This window comes from Oncorhynchus mykiss, chromosome 15 (assembly GCF_013265735.2).
Source record: "Oncorhynchus mykiss isolate Arlee chromosome 15, USDA_OmykA_1.1, whole genome shotgun sequence".
In the NCBI taxonomy this organism is placed as follows: Eukaryota; Metazoa; Chordata; class Actinopteri; order Salmoniformes; family Salmonidae; genus Oncorhynchus; species Oncorhynchus mykiss.
Window position 1 is genome coordinate 43521083 of NC_048579.1, and position 23329 is coordinate 43544411.

Consider the following 23329-nt stretch of genomic DNA (forward strand, 5'->3'; position numbering starts at 1 on the left):
TTGATACGACATTCTTTTGGAGAGATTGGAAACCCAAATTGGTCTACACGGACAAGTTCTGGCCTGGTTTAGATCTTATCTGTTGGAAAGATATCAGTTTGTCTCTGTGAATGGTTTGTCCTCTGACAAATCAACTGTAAATTTCGGTGTTCCTCAAGGTTCCGTTTTAGGACCACTATTGTTTTCACTATATATTTTACCTTTTGGGGATGTCATTCGAAAACATAATTTTAACTTTCACAGCTATGCAGTTGACAAACAGCTGTACCTTTCAATGAAACATGGTGAAGCCCCAAAATTGCCCTCGCTAGAAGCATGTGTTTCAGACATAAGGAAGTGGATGGCTGCAAACTCTCTACTTTTAAACTCGGACAAAACAGAGATGCTTGTTCTAGGTCCCAAGAAACAAAGAGATCTTCTGTAGAATCTGACAATTAATCTTAATGGTTGTACAGTCGTCTCAAATAAAACTGTGAAGGACCTCGGCGTTACTCTGGACCCTGATCTCTCTTTTGAAGAACATATCAAGACCATTTCAAGGACTCTTTTTTACATCTACGTAACATTGCAAAAATCTGAAACTTTCTGTCCAAAAATGATGCAGAAAAATTAATCCATGCTTTTGTCACTTCTAGGTTAGACTACTGCAATGCTCTACTTTCCGGCTACCCGGATAAAGCACTAAATAAACTTCAGTTAGTGCTAAATACGGCTGCTAGAATCCTGACTAGAACCAAAAAAAATTATCATATTACTCCAGTGCTAGCCTCCCTACACTGGCTTCCTGTCAAAGCAAGGGCTGATTTCAAGGTTTTACTGCTAACCTACAAAGCATTACATGGGCTTGCTCCTACCTATCTCTCTGATTTGGTCCTGCCGTACATACCTACACGTACGCTACGGTCACAAGACGCAGGCCTCCTAATTGTCCCTAGAATTTCTAAGCAAACAGCTGGAGGCAGGGCTTTCTCCTATAGAGCTCCATTTTTATGGAACGGTCTGCCTACCCATGTCAGAGACACAAACTCAGTCTCAACCTTTAAGTCTTTACTGAAGACTCATCTCTTCAGTGGGTCATGTGATTGAGTGTAGTCTGGCCCAGGAGTGGGAAGGTGAACGGAAAGGCTCTGGAGCAACGAACCGCCCTTGCTGTCTCTGCCTGGCCGGTTCCCCTCTTTCCACTGGGATTCTCTGCCTCTAACCCTATTACAGGGGCTGAGTCACTGGCTTACTGGGGCTCTCTCATACCGTCCCTGGGAGGGGTGCGTCACCTGAGTGGGTTGAGTCACTGATGTGGTCATCCTGTCTGGGTTGGCGCCCCCCCCTTGGGTTGTGCCGTGGCGGAGGTCTTTGTGGGCTATACTCAGCCTTGTCTCAGGATGGTAAGTTGGTGGTTGAAGATATTCCTCTAGTGGTGTGGGGGCTGTGCTTTGGCAAAGTGGGTGGGGTTATATCCTTCCTGTTTGGCCTTGTCCGGGGATTTGTCATTTGACTTTTAAAATGTATTTCCTTTTATTGTGGTATAAACACAACCAGTCATGATGTTTTCAACTGATTGTCTTACAATCACTTTAAAGGGCTCCTTTATTAGGCTACCCATGCAAGATATTTCCAGCCTCCAAACCAGTGCTTGACTTAGGCAGGAGCTCACCAGAGCTGAGTACCAGCACCTCAAAAGTTCTACTGCTTGAGCTCCTGTTCCTCTTATAGAATATTAGCCCATAAGTACTAGCATATATTTCAGTCCAAGTCAAGCACTGCTCCAAACAGCGGTGAATGGAAAGAGACATTGGTTACACAAAACACCAAAAAGTCTAATGATATTTGCCGATTGTCATTAGGCCAAAATGTATGCCTCCACTGCTGTCCACCTGTCTCTCGGTGTCGGCCATTCATACCTGCCTTGGCAAAATGTCAATGTTCTCATCGAACCACATCGCATTTTGGAGCGTAGACTATACCACCAGTTTTCAAGTCCATTCGCAAATGTTTCATCCCTCTGACATGCGGTAATTATTAATAATGGTGTAATAGCCTACAGTTTTCTTGACATTTAGTTTTCATTATTGTGATAGGCCCATGTTTTACCGGGACGTCGTACTCCCAATACTTATTTTGCCGGGACGTCATACTTTCACCCCTGCTCCTAACCCACAGAAAACTGGACACATTAATGTTCTTGTAACATTCCCATGAAACATGTCAATAACATTAGTAGATTGTATTCTGAGGACATGGTATCAACGTTCTGGGTAAATTCTATTTCACATTAAGGGGATGGTCTCTTGGAAACATTCCTTGCACATCACTGGAAACACTCCTTTGAAACCATTAGTTAATAACCTAAATAGACTTTGAAGGGAACATTCTCTTAAGTTCTGGTGAATGTTGTTAGCTAGGTAGCGCACAGTTCCCAGTCTTTAATGGCGGGAAACATCAGCTGTTCACAATGTATTGATTAACCAGAAATGGAACGTGTCGATGGGCACTCGTCAATGAATGAATGGTGTTTTAAGCGTGTTAGCCATATCAGCCAGTCAATCAGTTAGCCCAGTGTGGTATGTTGACTATCAAACGTACTCTCTGTGATCTTTTGCAAGCCTAGTACATCATCGGGAGTGATCACCGTGTTCGCGAGCTGTCCCTCCTCCCTGGTCGCCGGGACCCCAACGTTCATCAAGTTGCAGCCTTTTTTTTAAATCGCCACCGTTGGGTTTGGGATCTGTTAGGGAAGATTCAGAATTTGTTGGTAACATATGTAAGATGTTTTATATTTATCAAATGGGTGTAAGTTAATTCTCATCAGAATGGTATTTTTGTATAATACTGTGGCAGGGTTGCAGTATCTGTTCTATGTCAAGACTAAGTTGCATGGCCGCTGAGAGGGGAGAGGTCAAAGTGTCATCATGTGTAAGCATATCTTTTGCTCCACTGTGTGTGTGCCAGTTCACTCCCTAGTTTTCCCATCGGAGATGGCAATGTCTGGAATCACCCTCCTCTCCGTGAGTTTGTCCAGGAGGTTGTATTTAGAGTTGGTTGCATCTAAATGACAATTTGATATATGCCTGTTGATATGGAGGATTGGTTTATGGTTCTGGGGTTTGGGAAAGGTGACAAAGCTGAACGATGAATTATGTCTATGCTGTCTTATCCTGTGTGTGTGTCTTTACTATAAAGGACCTCATTTACAATGTGGAAGGGGCTCTCAGAGAATTCATGGTTAGACACTGAATCGATCTGAGAGTCACAGGGTTGTGATAGAGCTCATATAATTAAAGATGGACTTTGATAACTAACTCTGACTTGTGTGTGTGGTTTGCTCCCATGATTTGGTAAATAGAGGAAATTTCCACGACAGATCGCGTTCAGACTCGTCTGGCCGTTGCTGTTGTGAGCATTGAAAATATGATTGGCCTATCTTGAGGGTGTCTGTCTGTGTTAAAAGCAACATTTTGCAACATATGGTTTGACTAGCGGAAAGGCTGTGGCTGGCCTTGGGTGTAGGCATCTATCATGAATTGTTGGGGGCACATACAGAACGTAGGGTAGGGAACAAACGGTCTTTTGTTAGATAACAGGAGCCAGGTACGTGATAACTGTATATTCTACACAACTACAACGACTGACCGCTGAAGCACCTAGGGGACCAGCTCGGGCGCCAACAATCAACGATAGGCTGAGTGAATTTAAACCACGCCCAGTCTCTACTCTGACAGGCCGGCTCGGAAGCAGGAACTACTTCTGTCAGAACAATAATAGTAACAATAATAACTTTGTCAGGAACAAGTCAGTTCTCTGTTTGCTATGCGAGGTGTGACAGAGAGCCCGTATATACGAAAATTGCATTTACCACTTATTGCTTAGCTAATAAAAAGTGCATAGTATACAATACGGTGACTCAGTGTCAAACTTATCCTGATAGCAGATTCGATTGATGCAACCCTTAACACTGTTGTTACTGCTGCTTCCTCCAGTATCTCTTCCTCCACCGCAACTGCCTGGATTATTATCGGCAGACTTCTCAGCGCTTGACAGGTCCTGGCTGTTGCTTTTGCTGGTACAAGAATATCTAATTCCCCGTCCCTCCTCTCCCTTCTCAAAGCCCGGGCTTGCAAGAAACAAAAACAGCCGGCCACCCTCGTTGCTGCATTCCCTCCCTCCCTCTCCGAAGGCTGCACAGCTGCTGTCTCTGTAGCTCCTTCCTGCTTAATTCAAAGCCCTACTTTCAGAGTTGAAGTCTGGCGTGTGCAGTAGATGATGCTTCTGTTGTTGCTCTCTCACCGAATGAACCAGCCAACAGCACACTAATAGCCTATGACCGAAATGGTCTTTGGTAGGATCGTCTCTGGTAGGGTCGCTGCAGGCTTGCAGCTGCCACTAAAGATGGCAAGGCAAAGCAAAGTAAGTTTATGCCTTTTGGTCGTAGCTTAATTGAAAAAGGGTGGTGAGTGGATGATTTTTTAAAGCTATCTCATGGAAGTGGCAGCATCATCTTCCTACTCAACCTGGTCTCAGAGCATTTAATATTATTGTGTATATAAATTGAAGACGCTCCATTTGGTATGATATGTTACGTTTCCTATGGTATGTATTCATTTGTGGATGTCCATTCTCATGATATGTTATGAATTACAATTCTTATGTTTCGAATTTGCAAAACAAAATATATCGTATGAATTTGTAAAACACACAATATGTTTGGAATTTGCAAAAAGCTCAAATGCTAAAGTTGTCCATGATGAGAATCTCACACAGGTCGTGAAATTTTAGGTCATCAATGAGGAAATGCTACTCCCTAGAGGCCAGCTGTCTCTACTGCAGAACCAGTCACAATTCAGGGTGTTGTTTGTCATGGTTTGGTTTGTCAGCAAAGGTGACATTTTTTTCCAGAATGTTTCTTCATGAAACGTTCAATTGGAATATATACATTGCTAAGTTTGTCTCCACAAAAGGTGTCAGAACAGAAAGGGAACACTTCAAAAGAAAAGGGCAGACTTCATGAATGTGGAGAATGATTGGCAGTCTTTTCTTTGTGGATTATGTTGAGCTTTTTCTTCTAGGATAGTAAAACAAGGAAAATAATCCCTCATGAGGACAATGTCTATTTTAAGTTTAGGGGTTAGGTTTAGGGCTACAGTTAGGGTTCGAATTAGGGTCAGGGTAAGGGGTTAGTGGTTTGGTTAAGGGTAAGGGGTTAGGTTTAGGGTTGAGGCTAAGGTTAGGGTAATGTTATGGGTTAGGTTTAGGGTTAGGGTTATGGTATGGTTTACCATTAGGGGTTAGGGAAAACAGTATTTTAAATGGAAATTAATTTTACGTCCCCACGAGGAAAGAAGAGCATAACGCGTGTGTGTCTGTGTGTGTGTGTGTGCGTGCGTGCGTGTGTGCGTGCGTGCGTGTGTGCGTGCGTGCGTGTGTGTGTGTTGAATGTCTGAATACGGTAGAGTATATATATGGTCAGAGAGCTCCTGCCATAGGCTTGCTGACTGTGCTTATCTCTTTGTCACATCTGGGCTACTGCTAGCATCAGCAGAAACACACACACATTGATTGAAACACATAAAAGGAGCAGAGACCCTCCACACAAAACAACACACACACACACACACATTGATTTATACACATACCAGGAGCAGAGGCCCTCCACACAAAACAACACACACACACACACACACACACATTGATATATACACATACTAGGAGCAGAGGACCTCCACAAAAAAACAACACACACACACACACACACACACACACACATTAATTTATACACATACTAGGAGCAGAGGCCCTCCATACAAAACAACACACACACACACACACACACATTAATTTATACACATACTAGGAGCAGAGGCCCTCCACACAAAACAACACACACACACATATTGATTTATACACATACTAGGAGCAGAGGCCCTCCACACAAAACAACACACACACATTGATTTATACACATACTGGGAGCAAAGACCCTCCATGCAAAACAACACAAACACACACACATTGATTTATACACATACTAGAAGCAGAGACCCTCCACACAAAACAACACACACACACACACACACACACACACACACGTTGATTCATACACATACTAGGAGCAGAGGCCCTCCACACAAAACAACACACACACACACATATTGATTTATACACATACTAGGAGCAGAGGCCCTCCACACAAAACAACACACACACACACACATTGATTTATACACATACTAGGAGCGGAGGCCCTCCACACAAAACATCACACACACACATTGATTTATACACATACTAGGAGAAGAGGCCCCCCACACAAGACAACACACACACACATTGATTTATACACATACTAGGAGCAGAGGCACCACACACAAAACAACACACACACACACACACGCACACAAACACACACACACACACACACACACACACACACACACACACACACACACACACACACACACACACTGATTTATACACATACTAGAAGCAGAGGCCCTCCACACAAAACAACACACACACACACACACACACACATTGATTTATACACATACTATGAGCAGAGGCCCCCCACACAAGACAACACACACACACACACCCACACACACACATTGATTTATACACATACTAGGAGCAGAGGCCCTCCACACAAAAATATCACACACACACACACACACATTGATGTATACACATATTAGGAGCAGAGGCCCTCCACACAAAACAACACACACACACACACACACACATTGATTTATATACATATTAAGAGCAGAGGCCCTCCACACACACACACACACACACACACACACACACACACACACACACACACACACACGCACACACACGGAGAGAGAGAGGCCTGGGCAATGTGCTGACGTCAGTAAGCTCTTCCCTACATGTTCATTATTTGCTGAGGAGTGAAGTGAATGGGATGCCGTCGCCTCTGTTAGATATTTAGCATTGTACAGCCCTACCAGTCTCTCTCAACGCTGTTTTTTTTTCTGTCTCTGCCTGTTTGCTTTAGCAGCACAATGAAATACATAGAGAGTTAGAATAGGCTTTAGCATGCTACCATAGTACTGCCCTTTCTGCTCTCCCTTTGCACCAGACACAGCATGCCTGCCCTGCCTACGTATGGACGGGCAATACTGTAACGTACATGGAAATAATGGCAACGCCACAATTCATGTTCATTTAGATTAATTGTAAAAAAGAAAAAGGAAAAGGAGCTGAAATGGAAAATTGCTCTGCCTCAGGCATAGTAGAAACTATTTCAAGACAGTCCGTCATCGCTTATAGCACATCAGTGAATTTACTTAGAAGGACAGACAAGTGTACATACACAAGCATGTAGACAAGAACAAAACATACATTCGGTTTTGGTTCCATAATTTTTTTAAATGCATTAAAATGCACTATACATTATGTGGGTTGAGTGCTGTAACAACACTGGATAAAACAATTAATACTATCACTTATTAACCAGAAGTTATTCACTTTTCACATTTCCTTACCTTAATAAAATATTTGCATTATTTGATGAGTTTATAATTTAATTTCAAGTCATCATCTCATCTCTAAAGAGCTTCTGCCTACAACTGAAATGGTGAAGGCCTATCATTAGGTACATACTTAACTATACTGTACACTATTTTACATCACAAACCAAAGAACAAGGCTTATGTAAACAGTAAGCAACATAATTGACAACGCTCTTCCGAATGTCATCTAAAGTATGTAACATTGCTGCAGAGGAGGACAGCTCTGTATCCATGGCTCGAAAGGTTCTTCTTTTACATCACTTTCTCCTTTTTATACGATTCCCATAGCTGACATTTTATTGAATCATGGTCCATTCACATTTTTTATTTTTATTTACATTTTATTTTTTCACTCTGGCATCAGTGTGACGCAACAGACACCGGGATTTGTCGGACCAGGCAATGTTTTTCAACTCCTCAATTGTCCAGTGTTGGTGATGGCGTGCCCACTGGAGCCACTTCTTCTTGTTTTTAGCTGATAGGAGTGGGACCCGGTGTGGTCATCTGCTCCAATAGCCCATCCTTGACAAGGACAAGCAAGTTGTGTGTTCCGAGATGCCTTTCTGCCAACCACTGTTGTACTGCTCTGTTATTTGCCCATTTGTGGCCCACGTCTTAGCTTGCACAATTCTTTCCTCTCTCATCAGCGATCTGTTATCGCACAGAGGACTGGATGTTTTTTGTTTGTCACACCATTCTCTGTAAACCTTAGACAATGTTGTGCGTGAAAAGCCCAGGAAGCCAGACGTTTCTGAGATACTGGCCCCTGCGCACCTGGCACATAAGTTCATACCACGCTCAAATTCACTTAGGTCACTCGTTTTGCCCATTCTAACGTTCAATCGAACAGTAACTGAATGCCTCGATGCCTGTCTGCCTGCTTTATATAGCAAGCTAAGGCCACGTGACAGTCTGTAGGAGCTAATAATTTTCATGAACTGGGTGGTGTACCTAATAAACTAGCCACTGAGTGCATATAAGACATTATATGATGGGTATGATGCAAAAATACTTATTTAATGTTGTAATTGTGTTGGTAACCGGTTTATAATATCAATAAGGTATCAATATAGCTAAGGGCTTTATCCAGGCATGACATAAATCAAAGCCATGTGCCTAAGTACAGCTCTTAGCCATGGCCAATATATAACACCCCCTTTGGGTCTTATTACTTAATTATGTCCTATACAGTAGGTGTATTTGTTTCACCGTATGTACGGTGTCTATATTGGTGTCTGTGTGTCTCTGTATTGGTCTCTGTGTGTTCGTGCGTGCGCGTGTGTGTGTGTATCAGGAAGGCTCAGGCCCAGTAACAATGGATCCCAAAGCAAAGTGCTGACAGTGAAGTAGGTGTGGCCGACCCCCTAGCCCCGAAGGTGTGTATATATACCCACACACACACCTCCCTGGCAGAGCGCTTAGTGGAACCCTGCGAAACACACAGCTTACGTTTTAGGTAGGTCTGCTGGCAGATAGCTTCATGTTTATCTAATAGATTTCATTTACTCCTATGTTTGGATAGATCTGATCTGATCATAGCTTTATGTTTATCAAATAGTGATGAACCACAAAGTTATTTGATTGGAGATTCTCCATTGAGCATGTTTTTTTTAAAGACGTAAGGCTTGATCTGGGTCCCGGAAACCGGCCCATAGATTTCTATTTGTCTGTGTGATAGAGCTTCGCAGGGCTTTTAGAACAGGGGACTATAAAATAATGTTTCCCAAATGATGGGTCTGGAACCAGTGGTGACTGGGAGTTGTTAGACTGTTAGTAGCAGGATACGTTTTTGTTTTATCTTGTTTGGAGGATGAGAATACTATTATTTGAAAGGCTTCAGTTGAGGTGGAGTGGTATAGAATAGTCTGAGAACCATTGAGGCTATGATGACCGGGAGCTTCAGTGCGGTGGTATGACTGGTCATCATGCATAGATCACTCTGTTTGTTTAAAAGAGCTTACCAGGGCTTTGGTAGAGCAGCAGATTAACAGGGAGAGCCTGGTGTATAGAGCTGGTCAGGCGTCCTGCACACGTCTGTCTGAGGCTTTACCTAAAGGTTCATTGAACTGTGTTGTTCTGTAGCTACTGGTCAGGGGACCAAAGGCGATGGGCCATTCACTGGGAGCTTCAAGGCAGGGTGGGATTTCTTGGTGTAGGCATAAAAAAAATGTTTTGGTCAAGAATTAACTTAATTATTTATATGTTCAGTTAATATCTCCCTCTGTATCCCTCTCTCCTATCTCTCTCCATTTCAGCACTGAGACAGAAGGACATAATGGCTCTGACCAACCCAATGAACCCTGTGAACCCCATGCCCATGGGCCCATGGAAGATCACAGTGTACGACCAGGAGTACTTCCAGGGAAAGCGTATGGAGTTCACTGCCTGCTGCCAGAACATCATGGAGTGTGGCATGGAGAACATCCGCTCCCTGAAGGTCGAGTGTGGAGCGTAAGTAGTCCCAAAACTTTTCCCAAAACATGGAAGACTTAGGTGAGGTTTTCCAGCAGGCTAACATGAGCCAATGTCAGCCATTATTGCACTGGGCACTGACTAATCTTTCTCTCGCTCCTTAGTTATCTCTTCTGTAATTTCTCTCTTTCTTTCTCTCTCCCTACCTTCCTTTCTTTCTCCCTACATCGCCCTCTCTTTCATTACATCTCTCTCCATCACTATTTCTCTCTTTCCATCTCCCTTTCTCTCCCTCCAACATTCCTTCCCTGTATCCCTCTTTTTGCCTCCCTCTAGCTGGGTTGGGTATGAGCACTCCAGTTTCTGTGGCCAGCAGTTTGTCCTGGAGAAGGGAGACTACCCCCGTTTTGAGGCCTACAGCGGCAGCAACTCCTACCGCATCGAGAGGATGATCTCGTTCAGACCCATCTGCTCCGCTGTGAGCCCTTAAATGCATCCAATATGGCACCCTATTCCCTATATACTGCACTACTTTTGACCAGGGCCCTTAGGGCACTGGTCAAAAGTAGTAGCCTATATAGGGAACCTTACAGCATACAATGCTATCCCATCCCACATTATCATGGATCATCACATTATTATCATTATCAACATTATCTACAATGCATCAAATCACATTGCATTACCTTTACTATAACAACTCAAGACAACATAACATTCTATGACATTATCATGCAAAGGTTACCAGATTACTTACATTGCATAATATTGTATAACCTTATGATACATTCAATTATCGATAACAATACATGAAATACTATAATAATGTAAACTGCTGTTTAATATGTCTCTCTCTTCATCCCTTCTCTCTCTCTTTCTCTCTCTCTCTCTCTCTCTCTCTCTCTCTCTCTCTCTCTCTCTCTCTCTCTCTCTCTCTCTCTCTCTCTCTCTCTCTCTCTCTCAGAGCCACAAGGAGTCCCGTATGACCATCTATGAAAAGGAGAACATGATTGGTCGCCAGTTTGAGATGTGTGATGACTACCCCTCCCTGCAGGCCATGGGCTGGTTCAACAACGAGGTTGGATCCATGCACATCCAGAGCGGAGCGTAAGTACTAATGCCATGACAGGGACACTGCCACTTCACGCTAAATATACTACCACTGCTATTTCTGCTATTACTACAAGTGCACAATTGCAGCTGAACCATCTACTCACTCAGCTTTAACTACAACTGAAATACTACTACCACTCTACTACTACTTGTACTACTACTACTAGTACACTACTGACACAGACCAATCTCTACTGCTAATAATGACTGTTACTACTACTACTACTACTACTACTACTACTACTACTACTACTACTACTAGTACACTACTGACACAGACCAATCTCTACTGCTAATAATGACTGTTACTTCTACTGCTACTACTACTAGTACACTACTGACACAGACCAATCTCTACTGCTAATAATGACTGTTACTTCTACTACTACTACTACTAGTACACTACTGACACAGACCAATCTCTACTACCAGTAATGCCTGTTACTTCTACTACACTACAACAACTACAACACTACTACTACAACAACACTACAACAACTACTACAACACTACTGCTAATACTACTACACTACTAATAATACTAATACTATAACACTAATACTACTACTACTTCTACACTAATACTACTAAACACCACTACTACTAGTACTACTACTACTACTACTACTACTACTACCGACTACACTCCTATTACTACTACTACACTAATACCATTACTACCACTACTACTACTGCACTACTACTACACTAATACCAATACTACTACAACTACTGCACTACTACTACTACTACACTCTAATATCAATACTACCACTACTACTGCTACTACTACTACTACACTAATACCACTACTACCACTACTACTACTACTACTACTATTACTACTACTACACTAATACCACTACTACCACTACTGCACTACTACTACTACCTACTACTACACTAATGCCAATACTTCTACCACTACTACTACTACTACTACCACCACCACTTCTGCACTACTACTAATACAACACTAATACCAATACCACTACTACTACTAATACAACACTAATACCAATACTACTACCACTACTACTACTACTACTACTACCACCACCACTTCTGCACTACTACTAATACAACACTAATACCAATACCACTACTACTACTACTAATACAACACTAATACCAATACTACCACTACTACTACTACTACTACTACTACTACACTAATACCAATATTACTACCACTACTACTACTACTACTACTACTACTACTACTACTACTACACTAATACCAATACCACTACTACTTCTACTGCACTACTATAGCTGGCCAACCTTTATCATTTCAAACCTGAAGCTGCCATTCCAATAATACACTACACTGTAATCATTTTCACACGTTTATTGCCTGCAATACTCTGTCCTATTGCCAAGTTGATTCTCATCCTCATTCCCATGGCCCACTCTGACTTACCTCACAGTAACAGTGTATCTGATTGACCTGTTCTCTTCTCTCCCTCTAGCTTTGTGTGCTACCAGTTCCCCGGCTACCGTGGCCACCAGTACATCATGGAGTGTGACTGCCACGGAGGAGAGTACAAGTGTTACCGTGAGTTTGGCTCCCACGCCCAGACCCCTCAGATCCAGTCTATCAGGAGGATTCAGCACTGAGCAGGAAACACCTTCTTCATCCTTCCTCCTCTTCTTCTACTTCCTACTCCTCCTCCCTCTCTTCTCTCCCCTCTCCTACTACTCCGCCTTCTACTCCGCCTCCTCTCCCTCGCCCATCCCGGTTCCGCTGGTCCAGCTAGTCCAGGCAGGATTGCGGGCCGGGCCTCAGGTGCTTACCGGCGACGTCAAATGTTCACGGCACGTATTTTTTTAAACCATCATGAAAAACAAAGGAAGTACGAATTGAAAGACAGGGAATGACAGAGATGAGAGAAAGAGTAATGAATCCTCAACACCTCCCAGAGGCTGGACGCCAAACCTTTTGCTCCTCTTCGTCCACGACATCATCATTATCATCAGCTTCTTCATCATCATCATCATAATCACCACTATTGCCTGTCACTGTAGTTGTGATGGTATACATTGTATGAGACTGATGAATAAAGAGAACAAGCAAAAGAAAGAGAGAATAACAAGACAATGACTGGCTTGTAGTTGTGTAACTGTGTTTGTTTGTCCAGCACTTCCCACGCACACACACAGAGATATGGGGGAAAGAGGGTGGATACAGATGAGGCTTGACATGGGAATATAGTACCCTGATAAACAGAGTTTATAGACCATACGGCCAAGCACTTATTCATTCACCTGCTTTAGGGTAACTGGGGGGGGGGGGGGGGGGGGGAACTGCGCAGGTGCAAGTGAGAAAGGACTCACTTGCCGGGTAGGAAACCCTGTTCTCTTGGGTTGGGGAAGCATTGCATCGAGGACACTGTGTGGAGTGGCGGAGCCAAACTCTGCTGTTTCGGTATAGCATGCAGTTATAGCTGAGAGTATTGCTGTTTGGACATACGGACAGAGTATTGAGCACTTACTGTAGCGCTGAAAAGTACCGCTATATGTAACATAGCTTGGCTTATGCTGAAGATGTGTGAGTGCAGGTTTCGGTCAGTAGAAGCTGCTGAGGGGAGGGTTGGTCATAATAATGGCTGGAATGGCATCACGTATTTGATACCATTCCACTAATTCAGCTCCAGCCATTATTAATTTGGGTGCCACCAACCTCCTGTGGATTGGGCAGGTTACTTTCTAAATGTAATCCGTTACAGTTATTATTTACCTGTCCAAAATTGTAATCAGTAACGTTACATTTGAATTACCTAAACTTAGTAATGTCATCTAAAAGTAATTAGATGACATTACTGAGTTTGGGTAATAAAGAAAACATTGTAACTTTAAGAGTTTTCCTAGTATATGCTTGATGTTTATAGATTGTACGTTGGGGGGGAAAATGTCCAAATCAAAGATAATGTTTTTGTAAAGATGAAATGTGAAGTTAGTTGTCTAAATTGGATCTGAGTAAAATCCAAACCTTGCCGCGTAACATGGTACACCCAGAGAATTGCCCTAAAGGCAGAGAATTGCCCTAAAGGAACACTGTAGGTGAAGCATGTTGGTATTACAGACACAGACAGCGAGTGGTTGAAAATGTCAGTGAAGACACTTGCCAATTGATCAGCACATGCTCGGGGGAAACATGTCCTGGTAATCCGTCTGGCCCTGCGGCCTTGTGAACGTTGACCTGTTTAAAGGTCTTACTCACATCGGCTGCGGAGAGCGTGATCACATAGTCATCCAGAAAAGTTGATGCTCTCATGCATGTTTTAGTGTTACTTGCCTCAAAGCGAGCATAGAAGTAATTTAGCATGTCTGGTAGGCTCGTGTCACTGGGCAGCTCTCGGCTGTGCTTCCCTTTGTAGTCTGTAATAGTTTGCAAGCTCTGCCACATCCGACGAGCGTCGGAGCCTGTGAAGTACAATTCCATCTTAGTCCTGTATTCACGCTTTGCCTGTTTGATGGTTCGTCGGGGGGCATTGCGTTTTTTTTTTAGAAGCTTCCAGGTTAGAGTCCCGCTCCTTGTAAGCTCTACCCTTTAGCTCAGTGCGAATGTTGCCTGTAATCCATGGCTTTTGGTTGGGGTATGTACGTACAGTTGCGTCGGAATGACGTCATCGATGCACTTATTGATGAAGCGAGTGACGAATGTGGTGTACTCCTCAATGACATCGGATGAATCCTGGAACATAATATAGTCTGTGCTAGCAAAACAGTCCTGTAGCTTAGCATGTGCTTCACCTGACCACTTTTTGATGACCGAGTCACTGATGCTTCCTGCTTTATTTTGAGCTTGTAAGCAGGAATCAGGAGGATAGAATTAGGGTCAGATTTGCCAAATGGAGGACGAGGGAGAGATTTGTACACGTCTCTGTGTATGGAGTAAAGGTGGTCTAGAATTTAAGTGTCCCTGCATTAAATTACCCGGCCACTAGGAGTGCCGCCTCTGGATGAACATCTTCCTGCTTGCTTATGGCGGTATACAGCTCATTGAGTGCGGACTTAGTGCCAGCCTCGGTCTGTGGTGGTATATAGACAGCTATGAAAGATACAGATGAAAACTCTCTACTTCCTTAGATATCATGCACCAGCTGTTGTTTACAAATATACATAGACCGCCACCCCTAGTCTTACCAGAGGCGGCTGTTCTATCCTGTCGATACAGTGTAAAACCAGCCAGCTGTAGGTTATTCATGTCGTCGTTCACCCACGACTTGGTGAAACATAAGATATTACAGTTTTTTTTTACAGTCCCTTTGGTAGGATATACGTGCTTTAAGTTCGTCCAAATTATTATCCAGCGATTGTACGTTGGTCAATAGTACCGATGGCAAAGGTAGATTGGCCACTTTTCGCGACTTCTCACAAGGAACCCCGATCTCATTCAGCAATACCTCTTCCGTCTCTTTGTCCTGGAAGTGACTGGGATGAGGACCCTCTCGTCCGACTCATTAAAGAGAAATTCTTCATCCAGTTCAAGGTCAGTAATCGCTGTTCTGATTTCCAAAAGCTCATTTCGGTCATAAGAGACAATAGCAGCAACATTATGTACAAAAAAAGTTACAAATAAAATAGCACAGTTAGTTAAGAGCCCATAAAACAGCAGCCATCCTCTCTGGCACCATCTTAATGATGTGACAATGGTGGTAACTGTTTGGATAAGCATTTGTTTGAAGAGTTAGACAATTAGTTTTAGAACGGTAGTTCCTGCTCATGACCAACTTGTGAGTCAAAAACTCATATATAAGATCATAGCATGTACAGTGACTTGCGAAAGTATTCGGCCCCCTTGAACTTTGCGACCTTTTGCCACATTTCAGGCTTCGAACATAAAGATATAAAACTGTATTTTTTGTGAAGAATCAACAACAAGTGGGACACAATCATGAAGTGGAACGACATTTATTGGATATTTCAAACCTTTTTAACAAATCAAAAACTGAAAAATTGGGCGTGCAAAATTATTCAGCCCCTTTACTTTCAGTGCAGCAAACTCTCTCCAGAAGTTCAGTGAGGATCTCTGAATGATCCAATGTTGACCTAAATGACTAATGATGATAAATACAATCCACCTGTGTGTAATCAAGTCTCCGTATAAATGCACCTGCACTGTGATAGTCTCAGAGGTCCGTTAAAAGCGCAGAGAGCATCATGAAGAACAAGGAACACACCAGGCAGATCCGAGATACTGTTGTGAAGAAATTTAAAGCCGGATTTGGATACAAAAAGATTTCCCAAGCTTTAAACATCCCAAGGAGCACTGTGCAAGCGATAATATTGAAATGGAAGGAGTATCAGACCACTGCAAATCTACCAAGACCTGGCCGTCCCTCTAAACTTTCAGCTCATACAAGGAGAAGACTGATCAGAGATGCAGCCAAGAGGCCCATGATCACTCTGGAAAAACTGCAGAGATCTACAGCTGAGGTGGGAGACTCTGTCCATAGGACAACAATCAGTCATATATTGCACAAATCTGGCCTTTATGGAAGAGTGGCAAGAAGAAAGCCATTTTTTAAAGATATCCATAAAAAGTGTCGTTTAAAGTTTGCCACAAGCCACCTGGGAGACACACCAAACATGTGGAAGAAGGTGCTCTGGTCAGATGAAACCAAAATTGAACTTTTTGGCAACAATGCAAAACGTTATGTTTGGCGTAAAAGCAACACAGCTGAACACACCATCCCCACTGTCAAACATGGTGGTGGCAGCATCATGGTTTGGGCCTGCTTTTCTTCAGCAAGGACAGGGAAGATGGTTAAAATTGATGGGAAGATGGATGGAGCCAAATACAGGACCATTCTGGAAGAAAACCTGATGGAGTCTGCAAAAGACCTGAGACTGGGACGGAGATTTGTCTTCCAACAAGACAATGATCCAAAACATAAAGCAAAATCTACAATGGAATGGTTCAAAAATAAACATATCCAGGTGTTAGAATGGCCAAGTCAAAGTCCAGACCTGAATCCAATCGAGAATCTGTGGAAAGAACTGAAAACTGGTGTTCACAAATGCTCTCCATCCAACCTCACTGAGCTCGAGCTGTTTTGCAAGGAGGAATGGGAAAAAATGTCAGTCTCTCGATGTGCAAAACCAATAGAGACATACCCCAAGCGACTTACAGCTGTAATCGCAGCAAAAGGTGGCGCTACAAAGTATTAACTTAAGGGGGCTGAATAATTTTGCACGCCCAATTCAATTTCAGTTTTTGATTTGTTAAAAAAGTTTGAAATATCCAATAAATGTCGTTCCACTTCATGATTGTGTCCCACTTGTTGTTGATTCTTCACAAAAAAATACAGTTTTATATCTTTATGTTTGAAGCCTGAAATGTGGCAAAAGGTCGCAAAGTTCAAGGGGGCAGAATACTTTCGCATGGCACTGTATTGACAACCAACCACACTGACGGCGTAGAATTATACTGATGCCCTTTATTAAATATCTGTCATTGTTTCTTTTTTGGAATAGACCCTGTAATGGTCCAAAAGTATATGTCAAACTTCTCTCCATAGTAACCAAGCTCTCCTCTCCCTCCTCTCTCCTCCAGTGCATAGCCAGTCTGGATGACTCGAAAGCCACACTGTAAATGTCTACATCTCGGTGTCCTAACCCTCCTTTTTCTTTAGGGGCATGTATTTTCTTCGGTAGATGTGCCACCTTTGCCTTTTATATGTAAAATACTTGATCTGACAACTGATTAGTTGGTCTGGACACCAGACTGTTGCTGATTGGTGACGTCTCAGAGACCACTACTGCATGTTTATTTCCCACCAATAGGGGGCATGCTCTCCTCTTCCTCCTCCTCCTCCTCCATTTTTCACCTCTCATTCATTTAATTTCTTCCCTCTTCTCTCTCCCTTTCCTTTCCTCTCCTCTCCGTCCACATAATTGCCCTTCTCTCTCTTGCTCTTTGTCTTCCTCTCTGTCTGTTTTTCCTCCTACTCTCTCTCTCTCTCTCTCTCTCTCTCTCTCTCTCTCTCTCTCTCTCTCTCTCTCTCTCTCTCTCTCTCTCTCTCTCTCTCTCTCTCTCTCTCGGGATCCCAGTCCTAAGTGCCTTCTCCAGTAATTCAATCCACAAAGCTTACATTCAGCGAGAGTGGCTGACTGACGTCTTCAACTTCAAAACTGGTTGAAAATATGTCTTCTCAGTCAGTTTTGCTCACTGGGCTGTGGCTGAGCTCTGACAGAAAGATGGGGGTAAAGGGAGAGAGGAGGACAGAGAACGAGAGAGAACAAAAGAGATGGATGGGGACATGGAACAATGGACAATGAACAAGAGAGGTGGAGGGGGAAAAGGAAGAGAGAGAGATAGAGATGACCAGAGTAAAGAGAAAGATGTAGATGGTAGGAGAGAAGGTGGAAGGATAAGGGAGAGTCTTTGTGTTGATGAAAGAGAAGGAGATGGTGTCACGGCTTCAAGACATAGTGAGTGCAGGAGTCAGGCGCAGAGAGCAGGGTAGTTCAAAAGATGTGGATCTTTAATATAAAAAAAAAACCAGAGAGACGGTCACGCCACACACACACAAGGGCGCATAAAGTCCCAGTACAAACAAACAGGACCAAACTGATCGGAAAAAAGAAACCACAAGAATAATCAAACACCATAAACAGAAAAACAAGCCCGCACAGAAGCAGGCGGGCCTACTGGGTTTAAATAGCCAACAACCAAACCTAAACATGAAACAGGTGCAACAAATCAGACACAACTAAATGAAACAGAAAAGGGGATCGGTGGCAGCTAGTAGGCCGGCGACGACGACCGCTGAGCGCCGCCCGAACAGGAAGAGGCACCATCTTGCGGGATTCGTGACAGATGGTGTGAAACAGAAAATTGAGATGGAAAACTGAGCTAATTGCTTAAAAGCCTTAATGCAGGAAGTCCATCAGTGTCAGCTTCCAGTAAAATGAGGAGAAAGAGGGAGGAGGGGAGGGAGAGAATGAGAGAGAGAAAGGTAAAGTGGGAGTGAGACAGGGATAGAAATGGTAAGACAGAAGAGGAATAAGAGAGAGAGCTAAAGAGAGGAAGATTAAGAGCAGAGTGGAGTAGTATTGCTTTGTGTATGGCCCTGTATGATCCCTCCTTCTCAATCCTGCATAGGAACCTGAACCAGTCACTTTTAAATGTATCTCTCTCAGTTTAGGTCTTCAGTGTTAGTCAATCAATCAATCAAATGTATTTATAAAGCCCCTTTTACATCAGCAGCAACAGAAAAAACAAAGAGCAGGCAATGCAGATGAAGAAGCACAGTGGCTAGTAAAAACTCCCTAGACAGGCAGGAACATAGGAGGTAACCTAAAGGAACCAGGCTTTGAGGGGTGGCCAGTCCTCTTCTGGCTGTGTCGGGTGGAGATTATAATAGTACATGGCCATTAAGCCCATATCGTTCTTCATAAATTAACATCAGGGTCAAATAATAATACCAGTGGTTGTAGAGGGTGCAACAGGTCAGCATCTCAGGAGTAAATGTCAGTTGGCTTTTCAAAGCTAAGCATTCAGAGGTTGAGACAGCAGGTGCAAAAGACAGAGAAAGAGAGAGAAAGAGGGACAGCATCGGAGAGTGACAGTCCAGGTAATAGGGTTAGAGGCAGAGAATCCCAGTAGAGAGAGGGGAGCCGGCCAGGCAGAGACAGGTGGTTCATCACTCCAGTGCCTCGCCGTTCACCTTTGCACCCCTGGGCCAGACTACACTCAATCATAGGATCTACTGAGAGGATGAGTCTTTAGTAAAGACTTAAAAGTTGAGACCGAGTCTAAATCTCTGACTTGGATCGGCAGACCATTCCATAAACATTTAGCAGAAAGTTCTGCCTCCAGCTGTTTACTTAGAAATTCTAGGAACAATAAGGAGGCTTGCATGTGACCGTAGCATACGTGTAGGTATGTATGGCAAGACCAAATCGGAGAGATAGGTAGAAGCAGGTCCATGTAATGCCTTGTAGGTTAGAAGTAAAACCTTGAAATCAGCCCAAGTCTGGAGAGTACAGCATTGCAGTAGTCTAATATTGAAGTGGCAAAAGCATGTATTTGTTTCTCTACATAATCTTTTGACAAAAGATTATGCTTTTTGCAATGTCATGAAGGTGGAAAAAAGCTGCTCTTCAAATATGTGTTATAGGTTCATCAATAGAGAGATCGGGGTCCAGATTAACACAGAGGTTCTTCACAGTTTCATTTGGGAATACTGTACAACCATTAAGATTCATTGTCAGATCTGACAGCAGATCTATTTGTTTCTTGGGACCTAGAACTAGCATCTCTGTTTTGTCCGAGTTTAAAAGTAAAACATTTGCAGCCATCCACTTTTTTATGTCTGAAACACAGGCTTCCAGGGCAATTTTGGGTCTTCACCATGTTTCATCGAAATATACAGCGGTGTGTTGTCCGCATAGCAGTGAAAGTTGACATTGTGTTTCCGAATCACATCACCAAGAGGTATAAAATATAGTGAAAACAATAGTGGTCCTAAAACGGAACCTTGAGGAACACCAAAATTTACCATTGATTTGCCAGATAACAAACCATCCTCAGAGATGAACTTATATCTTTCCGACAGATAACATCTAATCCAGGCAAGAACTTGTCTGCGTAAGCCAAGTAGGGTTTCCAATCTCTCCTAAAGAATGTGGTGATCTACGGTGTCGAAAGCAGCACTGAGGTCTAGCAGCACAAGGACAGATGCAGAACCTTGGTCTGATGCCATTAAAAGGTTGTTTACCACCTTCACGAGTGCGGTGTCAGTACTATGATGGGATCTAAAACCAGACTGGAGCGTTTCGTATACATTATTTGTCTTCAGGAAGGCAGTGAGTTTCTGAGCAACAGCTTTGTCAAAAAACATTTAGAAGAATTGGAGATTCGATATAGGCCGATATTTTAAAAAAATTACATTTTCCAAGTCAAGGTACGTCTTTTTCAGGAGGGGCTTTATTATTACCACTTTTAGTGAGTTTGGTACACATCCAGAGGGTAAGGAACGTTTATTATATTCATTGTAGGAGGGCAAAGCACAGCAAGTAACTCTTTAAGTAGTTTAGTTAGAATAGGGTCCAAGAGACAGCTGGAATGTTTAGAGGCAATTACTATTTTCCTGAATGTGTTAACCTCTCTGAGCACGGAACCCGGTAGCGGTCTGAAATTCCACAACATACGGTGATCGCTACTTAAATAGTCATATTAAACATTCATGAAAATACAAGTGTCTCACGTTTATCGAAAGCCTAGAATATTGCTAATCCAACTGCGTTGTCAGATTAAAAAAAGGATTTACTGCGAAAGAATACGGATGTGATTATCTGAGTATAGAGCCCCATAAAAAACAACCATTTCAACCAACACAGGCGTAACATAATCACAAACTGCATTAAAATAAATTGTTTACCTTTGACGATCTTCGTCTGTTTGCAATCCCAATGCTCATTGTTACACAATGAATTATCTTTTGTTTGATAAAATCCGTTTTTATAGCCTAACACGAAACATTTTGTGAACTGCTTGTGTCGTGAATTCCGTCTCATTCCATTTTCGATGACACAATCCAGGTAAATAACCCACACAAAACGTGACTTTTCTAGTCATGTTTGGTTTCACTGCAATCAACCGGTTGTTTGTAACACAATCAAACCTGATGGGTCATTTCGCAGGACGGATTGACTGAAAGAAACCGATTTGAAGACAACAAGTAATGACATCATTGTGCTCCAATGATTTGCCTGACAGTAGATACAGCTGGTCTGTTGTAATATAATAAAGACAGTAGCTCTAGCTGGACTGTCATAATGTAATAGAGACAGTAGATCTAGCTGAAATGTCACAATATAAATGAAGCAATATATAAACATGTAATGTCATGAAATGTGAGATGTCTGCTGCCCCACCCCAAACTACATGAAATAGCCTATTTGAGGCAGTTGAGGGGAGGGCAGGCCCACAACAATGGCCAAAGTGAAATGGAGACAGTAGACAGACACAGCTGGTCTGTTGTAATATAATAAAGACAGTAGATCTAGCTGGTCTGTCATAATATATTCAACCTTATGTTCCCTGTACTCTATATCTGTTTATTATACCTGTTGATACAGGGCTCAAATGTGAAACTATTCTAACTGAACATTTTCTTTCACAGTGACACTGACTCCGAATGGCAGCGCCCAGGGCCAAGGTGTCCATCCCCCACTGAAGCTGGTTCATCCAGCTCCTGCCACAAGTGGTGTTCATCTGCCCAAATTTATTTCTGCAGGCATGGATGTGCCTCAGGGCCAAAAGGGCACAGCATGGAGGCGTCGCTATGTTCTTTGCTAAATTAAGTCCCCCATCACCTGCGCCATATGCTTGGTGACCCTCTGCTTTACAGCAGAAAGAGACTGCTATGGCACCTGGTATCAGCAGCACAATATTGTGCAGAGCTTTGGCAAAGTGGGTGGGGTTATATCCTGCCTGTTTGGCCCTGTCCGGGGGTCTCATCGGATGGGGCCACAGTGTCCCCTGACCCCTCCTGTCTCAGCCTCCAGTATTTATGCTGCAGTAGTTTATGTGTCGGGGGGCTAGGGTCAGTTTGTTATATCTGGAGTACTTCTTCTGTCTTATCCGGTGTCCTGTGTGAATTTAAGTATGCTCTCTCTAATTCTCTCTTTCTCTCTCGGAGGAGGACCTGAGCCCTAGGACCATGTGTCAGGACTACCTGGCATGATGACTCCTTGCTGTCCCCAGTCCACCTGGCCTTGCTGCTGTTCCAGTTTCAACAGTTCTGCCTGCGGCTATGGAACCCTAAACTGTTCATATTTACTCTTGAGGTGCTGTCCTGTTGCATCCTCTACAACTACTGTGATTATTATTATTTGACCCTGCTGGTCATCTATGAACGTTTGAAAATCTCAGCCATGTTCTGTTATAATCTCCACCCGGCACAGCCAGAAGAGGACTGGCCACCCCTCATAGCCTGGTTCCTCTCTAGGTTTCTTCCTAGGTTTTGGCCTTTCTAGGGAGTTTTTCCTAGACACCGTGCTTTTACACCTGCATTGCTTGCTGTTTGGGGTTTTAGGCTGGGTTTCTGTACAGCATGTTATTTTGTGTTAGAATACCATTTTGGTATTTTGTATATAGTTATTTGTTTCAAAATGTATACCTTCACCAATTTGGCCACTAGAGTACATTTGGGCTACTTGTGTGGGACACCTGGGTGTCTTCATGATAAATTTACTGTAGCACACTCATTTTGGAAGTTATCATTCTGAAACTTTGCACAAGTACTGTTGCCCTCTTA

At 43.0% G+C, this 23329-nt stretch overlaps 1 protein-coding gene across 1 annotated transcript; it reads left to right on the forward strand.

The window, feature by feature from the left end:
• Window positions 1-8919: 8919 nt before the first annotated feature.
• On the forward strand, window positions 8920-13152 carry LOC110490104 (beta-crystallin A1-like). The gene is made up of 5 exons (XM_021563274.2): window positions 8920-8985; window positions 9785-9980; window positions 10278-10419; window positions 10906-11048; window positions 12527-13152. Exons 2-5 carry the CDS (start codon window positions 9805-9807, stop codon window positions 12672-12674), a joined length of 609 nt encoding a protein of 202 aa, XP_021418949.1. The 5' UTR covers window positions 8920-8985; window positions 9785-9804; the 3' UTR covers window positions 12675-13152.
• Window positions 13153-23329: the final 10177 nt, after the last annotated feature.